The 9,008-nt window shown below is 44.5% G+C and overlaps 1 protein-coding gene across 1 annotated transcript; it reads left to right on the top strand.

Moving 5' to 3' along the window:
- The first annotated feature begins 5,991 nt into the window (after positions 1 to 5,991).
- TMEM229A (transmembrane protein 229A) lies at positions 5,992 to 8,515 on the top strand. The gene has a single exon (XM_019452616.2). It carries the CDS (start codon positions 6,048 to 6,050, stop codon positions 7,638 to 7,640), a length of 1,593 nt encoding a protein of 530 aa, XP_019308161.1. The 5' UTR covers positions 5,992 to 6,047; the 3' UTR covers positions 7,641 to 8,515.
- Positions 8,516 to 9,008: the final 493 nt, after the last annotated feature.

Genomic DNA, 9,008 nt, shown 5'->3' with positions numbered 1-9,008 from the left:
GCCTCATTCATCTGTCTTCTGGAATTTAAGTGAAAATGACTCCTCTCTCCTGAGCCCTGATCAGGAGAGAGGAGTCATTTTGCTGAACTTCAATATCTAGAAATATGTACTAACAGCCCACAGGAATACATTTGCATTCCATATTTATTTTCCTGTTATTTGACTTCTATCTTTTTTTTTATGTTTATTTATTTATTTTTAGAGAGAGAGAGAGGGAGAGAGCAAGAGCAGGGGAGGGGCAGAGAGAGAGAGAGAGAGAGAGAGAGAGAGAGACTCTCAAGCAGGCTCCACGCTGCCAGCACAGAGCCTGATGTGGGGCTCGATCTGATGAACCACGTGATCATGACCTGAGCCAAAATCAAGAATCGGGCGCTTAACCAACTGAACCACCCAGGCTCTCCTGACCTCTGTCTTCTATTCCACATTAGACCATCTAGCCACATTTGTACAAATAAATAGCCCTTTACTATTTTGTAAGGAAACCCAGAAGAAAGGCGGGGGAAATAAACAAGTAAATGTACTGAACAACAATAACAAAAAGATATGAAATGATCGTCTAGACTAATGATTAAAATTAAATGCATTATAACCAAATGGATGGAGTGGCTGGGGAAGGGTTAGGGATTCTTAAATTAATGCCCACTAGAACTATAAAGAGAATTGATCTTTTTTTTATTAAATCTGCTACTTCAACTCATTCAAGATGACTTTAATGTGAGAACATAAGAGATAACACAGTGTATCGCAAATGAGCTTTGATGTCAAGTGGAAATGACTGCATAGCTTTGCTTTTGATTTATTAGCTGAGACCTTGAGCAAGTAATTTTTCTGAGCCTCAGAAAATATCTGTTAAAAAATAAGAGAACAGTTATATGAAATACTGATAATATATGTGAAGTACACAGCTAACATGTAGGTACCCGTTAAGTAGTACCCATTAACAGTGATGATCTCTCTTACCAACAAACCCTAACCAATGGACTCAAGTAGTATTATTCAAAATAAGCTGCTTCCTTTGAAAACACAATGGAATTAAGTGGGGAGGGGAAAATAGTCTCCTTGGGCATTCAAAGGGAGGCACTGGCAAGCAGGCAAAGATTACACAAAGGGAGTATTTCTGATTTGAATATTGCTCAAAGTGAAATTTTATTTTTTAAGCAAACTTTCCCAAAACAACTTGTTACTGGTTGGGTTTTTCTATAAGCTTTATGAATTAAAAGAATCTATTCAAAGTCTGTTCCTTAAGAGCCCCACTCAGGAAAATCTCAGAAATAATCCTCAGCTGAGGCAGTTTCCTGGCGAAAACTAGGAGCTCTAAGAAATTTCTGGGACAGAAAAAAGGCCTGAAATTTAAATTGACAATATAAAAATACATAAAGGGCTGCCAGGAGGAGTTGTAAAAGAAAACTTTCCTGATATCAATATGACCCCCTATTAATCTGATTATCAGAAAGAGGAGTAAAAAGAGTACAGTTAAAAAGAACGAGTTTCGTAAAGACATTCGATGGGAACAACAGGAAAGATTTCCCAGATGATCCTCAGCAGTGGCATGGTCAAAAATTTACATGCTCCTATTTGACCTTTCTGTCCTTGTCAACGAGCACTGATAATCTGTTAGTTGCCTCCTGATGGCTCATTTGCTCTCCCAGATGTTTAAGGAACATATAAAAAGAATTCGCCAGGGATGCCTGGGTGGCTCAGTAAGTTAAGCATCTGACTCTTGATTTTGGCTCAGGTCATGATCTCACAGTCCTAGGAATGAGCTCCATGTCGGGCTCCATGCTGAGCGTAGAGGCTGCTTGAGATTCTCTCTCTCCCCTTCTCTCTCTGCCCCTCCCCAGCTCCCTCATGCTCTCTAAATGAATGAATGAATGAATGAATGAGCAAACATTTTTTTAAAGAATTCTTTAATTTGGGGCACCTGGGTGGCTCAGTCAGTTGAGCGTCCAACTTCGGCTCAGGTCATGATCTCACAGCTCGTGAGTTTGAGCCCTGCATCGGGCTCTGTGCTGATAGCTCGGAACATGGAGCCTGCTTCGGATTCGGTGTCTCCCTCTCTCTCTTCCCCTAACCCACTCACATTCTGTCTCTGTCTCTCTCAAAAATAAATAAACATTTAAAAAAATTTTTAAAAAGAATTCTTTAATTTAAAACTGTAGTATATAACAAAAGGAGTTTAAAAAGAATATATGAAACTATAGCCATATGCATACAAAGAGTTTACACAGCTGTGTTTTTATCAAACTGTCAATCAACCTCTTTCCCTTCCTCTGCCCCCCACTGGGGATGAGCATCATTTTAGCTAAACTCAACGTCAGTCTGCTTCTTCATTACTTTTACTTGTCCTTACTCAAATTATTCTCCTCAAATGCCAACTGGTCCTTACCATTAGACTGTGCAAACCCAAAATCATATATCCCTCAAAGCTTATTATCTATATGGTCATGCCATTATTGTTTGATTGCCTTCATGAACATGACTTCCACTGTCTTCATCAACACAACTTTATTATTCTAGGAAGCTCTAGACCAGAGAGATAGAAGTTTATTATTTATTCTCAACACTTTTTGAAACTCTCACCTCAAAACACCCATCTTGCTATGTCCCCCAGTCCCAAACCATTATATCATAATCATTACCCAATTCTAATCAAGCCCTTGTATTGAAAGACTCATCTTAATCCAAATCCAAAAATTTCATAAATAGTCCAACATTATCCTTCCTGCTCCAAGATGCTCTTAAATCTTTGTCAAGGAAGAAAGCTCCCTTACCATGGTAAGCAACAAACTCAGTTTTGCCTTAGCAACAGGTTATTTTGGTGGTATTTGTAGGGAGCCAGCATTCAGCAATTGCAAACCTTCTTGGATGGATGTCCTCCTTCTTAGTCTGATGATTATAGTATATAAGAGGGGTGTGTGCATGCGCGCGCGTGTGTGTGTGTGTGTGTGTGTGTATAATTTGCTCCATAGAAAGAAAGGTTTTTATATCTACTGTTAATGTGGCTGCTGTCTTTTACTGTTTCCTCTGTCATTACGCTCATACCTCACCCTATTGGACTTCCCTTAAGCTTTCTTCTAAATGCTGTGCTCTCCATGCACTTTCCTTTAGTTCTTCTGGTATGCAGTGAAATGTCTCAGGCATTCCATATATCTAAAAGACTACAATCAGGACCCTGTGGCCACTAGGCAACAATTCACTGAAGATTATCATAATCCTCCAAAGGGCCCTTCTCCTTATTCGCATATCTCCCCCTGGTCACAGGAACTACTGGGCTCCTGGGTCTGCACCTATTTGGAGGCCAGCCCAGTAAGGTTAGCGTTGGCTCCACATGAATTGTTATATCTCTATAGACATGGTTACTCAGACAGCTTCATAGTCCCTGAGGTCAAAGAAGACCGTTTTCCATGAAGAACAGTGTTTCAAAGCATTCTTTGAATGGCTGCTTTCTAACCTAAGGAATCTCAAACCGATGTTATTTTATTGTAGATTCCTGTTCCGTACTTTTAAACTCCCCTCATCCTCATGCCCACCAATTCCCAATAAGTTTCTGGGTTTACAGATGTATCTAATGTTTGCAGTAGCAAAGACCAACACAGAAATGCCTTTAGCGTTTTATGATCATTTTGATGTGAGGATTGTAAATTATAAAATTATCGCGGATCATTAAAGCCGTACTACAGTTTTCCTTTTGGAAACCCAGCAATGAAGCATTTAAAACAAAAGAACAATGTGATGATAAAGCAGAAACAAAGATTGGTATCATTGGTGGGCTAACTTTTCAGAATGGTAAAATATACTCATTTTTCAAAACGAGGCAATAAGTGAAAAGAATTAATGGCAATTTATACAATGAGCTTTCTTCTAGTCCTTTGTCTCATGCCTTTTTAAAAAACTTTTCCTTTTATCCTTTTTTTCTACTTTTTTTTAAAAGTTAGTGTTTCATATATTTTGAAGTGTTGTAATGAAGGAGAGGCCATGACAAAAATATTTTAAAAAAACATAGAATAATTATAAGATATGTATGGTACACAAAACAGAAATTTTGTTAAGTGCTTAGGTTAAAAATACAGAAACTGAAGATCTAATTTTTTGTTTAATCCAAAAGATTTTCCTACATTCCCTGGGATGAATGAGACTGAAATATAGAATTAGATCTTTGAAGGTTTCCCTTGCATCAAAAAATTAGAAGAAATATGGGGTGCTTGGGTGGCTCAGCCATTAAGTGACCAACTTGGTTTTCGCTCAGGTCACCATCTCACAGTTCATGAGTTCGAGCCCTTTATCGGGCTCTGTGCTGACAGTGCAGAGCCTGCTTGCAATTCTCTTGTCTCTCTCTCTCTCTCTCTCTCTCTCTCTCTCTGCCCCTCCCAGTTCACTCTCTCTCTTTCTCAAAAATAGTTTTTTAAAACATAAAAATTAGAATAAATAGATGACCTGAGCCCTTGAAGTTTAATTGACTATTAGAAAACAATTCTAGTATAGTAAATCAGTGTATGCATGTTTGAATGGCTATATTTATGCTATCATCCCTTGCTGGAGTAGCAATTACGCATTTGTTTTTAGTATCTGATAAGCTAGGCCCAGGATTGAGTTTTTATAGTAAAATAACAACTCAAAGAAATGTATTTATTGGTATGTATAATAGCCCCCCCTCCTTAGCCATAGGGGATACATTCCAAGACCCCCAGTGGATGCCTGAATATATACTCCATAGTATTGAGTATATATACTATATATACTATGTTTTTTCCTGTACATACTTACCTATGATAAAGTTTAATTTATAAATTAAGCACAGTAGATTAGCAACAATAATATAATTGAACAACTATAACATTATACTATAATAAAAGCTATGTGAATGTGGTTTCTCTCCCTCAAAATATCTTATTGTACCATACTCCCTCTTCTCCTGATGATGTGAGATGATAAAATGCCTGTGTGATGGGAGGGAGTGAGGAGAATGACATAATGTTAGGCTACTACTGACCTTCTGGTGATATGTCAGAAGGGACATCTTCTGCTTCTAGACCCTGGAAAGCAAAACTGCAGATAAGGGGAAACTAGGTACAACTAGCCGATCATAAGTAGTTATTATTAATAATAATCATAAGTAGGCTTTACACAGATATTATAGATTTGTTAATAATATATTTTTTAGTCTATTTATTTTGAGAGAGAGAGAGAGAGAGCACAAGCGAGGGAGGAGCAGACAGAGAGAGAAAGAGAGAGAATCCCAAGCAGGCTCCCGGATGTCAGTGCAGAGCCCAATGAGGGGCTCGATCTCACAAACCGTGAGATCATGACCTGAGGTGAAATCAAGAGTCAGCCGCTTAACCAACTGAGCCATCCAGGAGCCCTGTGACATGTATGATAGATTATTGTCATATCAACTAGATTATACACTTCTTGGAGAGTACATCTCACAACCTTCTATTTTCCCAGTGTGTTTAGCATCTTGTATATAGTAAGTGCTCATGAAGATGTTTAGATTTGAACTCTGCTTTTTAACAACATTATTATTTCTCCTCATGGTACTTGCTCAGTCACTTGGGCAACTAACCTTATCTCTGGTTTTGCGGCTGGTTTGTTGAGCCTGCTACCTGAGACTTGTCCCTCGGGTTTGTTGAGCCTGTCCCTGGCATGACAGTTTCCACCCACTCGTGTTTATTCTTTGTGGCTGGGTCACAGCTGGCTTTGAATTAGAACATTAAATATACAGCACCACAGTTTGGTCTCAGGCCCGGCCTCTGGTTTGTGGCACTAGGCCATTGGCCTCTGCCAGCCAGGCCCTGGCCCCGGTTTCCGCGATACAGGGAGTGCCCATCAGCTCGCGGTCACACCTGTTAGGTGTTTCTCCGCTCCTGCCTCCGCGCGAGCAAACGCCTCCTGCACCACTGGGGACCTGGGTGCAGAGCGCGGGGGAAGGGGGCGGAGAAGCAGGGCCCGGCCTTCTCCTCCTGCGGACCCCGCGGGATCTGCTCGGAGGGTGGAGCGGGGAGGGGGCACTGCGAGGCGGGAGAGGGTTGAGACAGGCGGAGAGGGGCATGGGGAGGGCCCGTGGAAGGGGTGTCACTGCTCGCTTCACGCTTCAAGAGGCTGCAGCAGAGGCGGCGGGGCTGAGGCGCGGAGGAGACGGGGTTTGTAGCAGCCTCCGCATTTCTCCTTGCAGCCCCAGCGCCACCGCCCCTCGCCGGGCCGCGGCGCGCGTTAGGCCGCGCAAAGTGAGCGCGGGCGCCGGCCGGCTGCACCTCACCCGGGACCGGAGGGCAGAGCGCGGTGGGGCCGCGGCGGGGGTACTGCGCGAGCCGGGCGGCCCGCGCGTCTCCGGGGCGCACCAGCTGCGGCTGCCACCGGGCCGCGGCCGGGACGGAGCACCCTGCGCGCCCCCCGGGGGCCGGCAGCGGCCGGGAGGCGGCGCGGGGCTCGGCTCCTCCGCCCCGCAGCTCCGCGCACCCTGCAGCGGCGGCGGCGGCGACGGCGCGGGCTCGGGCGCCCGGGCACCCTCCGAGCCCATGGCGGGCAGCGATGCGGGCGGCGAGGGTCGGGCGCACAGAAGCGGCGCCGCGCGGCGTCCGGGGGCCCCCGGCGGGCGGGAAGGCGAGGCTGCCGCCAGCAACCCGGGGCCGCTGTCCACTGCTGAAGCGCCGGCGGACGGCGCTGCGCTGCCCGCCTGGATGCGCCTCTACTTCTACGGGATGCACGGGATCACCCTGGACGTGCTCGTGTCCGCGGCTCGGCGCTTCGCTAGCAGCCCGGACCTCCGGATGCTGGGCTTCTCCTCGCCCTACCGCTGCCTGCTGCACTCGCTCACCCACTTCGCCCTGGAGAAGGTCTACCTGCAGCAGCGGCGCTGCCCCAGCGCCTTCCTCTTCAATTTTCTCCTCTACCCCTCGGCCCACGTGGCGCTGCAGACCCTGGCGGGCCAGGCGCTGCTGCTCGGCCTGCGCAGCGGACCGCGGGGTGCGGCGGCGCCGGGGACACTGGACCTAGCGCTGCAGTATGTGCTGGCTCTCTACCACTGCCATGTGTTCCTGAAGCGCTTCCTGCGCTTGCGGTACCGGCGGCAGCCAGAGCAGCGGCAGCAGCCGCAGCATCGGCCCGGCGCGCCCCCCGCCCCTCTGGGCGCCCGGGCCCCTGTGGTTGCAGGTGGCCGGAGGCGACTACCCCGAGACACTCGGGGCGTCGGAGGAGCCTCCGGTCAGGGGCTGCCGGACCTGCTCCGCTTTCTTTTCTTCGGAATGCACGGCTTTTTGGATGAGATCTTCTTCACTTTCTTCTTTAACTTACTGGGGCAGGGAGACGGGGCCACCAGCGGCCACACGTCGCTCTGGTCCTTCTTTATTTATGGCAGCTGCAGTTTTGTGGTGGAAAAGCTCTACTTCCACCTGCACTGCAGTCGTGGCTGGAGCGCTTGGAAGCGGGTGCCCATCTACGTGGTCTTCGTCTATGTGTGGGAGTTGTCCTGGGGTCTGGGACTCCGCATGTGCGGTGCTTGTTCCTGGGACTATTCTCACTACCCGCTCAATTTCATGGGCCTCATCACCCTGATGTATTTACCTGGTTGGATATTTCTTAGTGTGTACCAGGACCTACTCTCCAACGTGTTGTGGCGGGTGCAGTACCTACCGACCAAATAAGACAAAACAAAACAAAACAAAAGTCACTGGATTCCCACGAAGCAATTCGATTTCCTTTTACACGTTTAAAACGGAGTGGGTTTTTTTAGCCTTTTAATTTTTATACGTTTTACTAAATTCTTACAATAGGTTTTATTGGACCCTTTAGTTTTTATGACACTTTGGAACCTATGCATAATAATACAATATTTCAAAATACTGCTCAAGACATAAAGTACTTGTCAATATTGAAAACCCCTTACAAGCCCAAGCAGTAAAACCATCATACCTTAACTTCAGAACCTGTAGTATGTTCACTTTTGGGGGCGTAGGTGGGTGATAACTACTAATTTTTTTTTTTTAAGTGAGGAGGTTATTCAGATCAGAAATCAGTGATCTTTACAAGATTTGGCGAAATTTTCTGATTTAATGGTTTGTTTACTTTCTTTTTAATCCAATTTCATTTTAATTCCTTGCCATACTTACCAATCACTGCTGAAACTCAGTATCTTGTACTTCTAAAACTACAGTTAATAGCTCTTAAAGTGCCTCCCTCTACTACACAAGTGAAAAAGAAACTGACAAATGTGAAAACACATCCTATGGATACAGTTTTAAACTCAGACAGGTGACACTGTGTTAAGATATTTGATCTCCATCCTGGAAATGATTGTTTTCCAATGTGGATTAGCCTTAAATGCCAAGTGTGTTAACATTGATTAGATTTTATGTTAAATATGGCTGTAAATTTTTGTTGTAAAATGTTTACCTTGTATGCCCAAAGTCCAAGCAAAGTTATACCACTCAATAGTGTTCTAACCCTAAGGACTTTTGCTACATGGAGCTTCAAGAATAGAAACGATTCCTTGGAATAAAATGAACCTAAATGTTCATTATACTCGCCTTTGGCCTAATTGTTTACCGTGACCACAGATACGTGTTTTCAGTGTACTTCTGCTACGGCTCACTTGTAAACATCTTTCTTTTTGCTTCTGGGCCCACAGAGGTTTGGGGCCAAACCTTGATGTGGTAATGTGCGTTATAAATCCGTGATAGCTTTATGGTGACTCGTTATTAATGTCTGGAAGCTCCAAAGTTAAATGAGATGGTAAAAACCATTTTAAGAAATCATGTCTAATCGATTAATAATGTACTTTAAGATTGTTTGTTGTTTTTATTATAGTGAGAAAAGACAAGTAGAATTGGGCGTGGCTCAGCGAAGGATGACTAATACCTTCTCAGTTTTTATTACAAACGTAATTAGAAAAACTTACAGTGTGTACAAATGAATAGTTTCTGCTTCAAACTATTAGCTCATCTGTACTATGAAAGGGGCTTATTTCTGTTTTCAGAAAATGTTTGCTATGGTAGTAAAAACGAATATGTATT

The sequence above is a fragment of the Panthera pardus genome, unplaced genomic scaffold (genome assembly GCF_024362965.1).
Source record: "Panthera pardus isolate Hobbes unplaced genomic scaffold, ASM2436296v1 HiC_scaffold_8, whole genome shotgun sequence".
Taxonomy (NCBI): Eukaryota; Metazoa; Chordata; class Mammalia; order Carnivora; family Felidae; genus Panthera; species Panthera pardus.
This window is presented reverse-complemented; position numbering and strand designations above follow the sequence as displayed.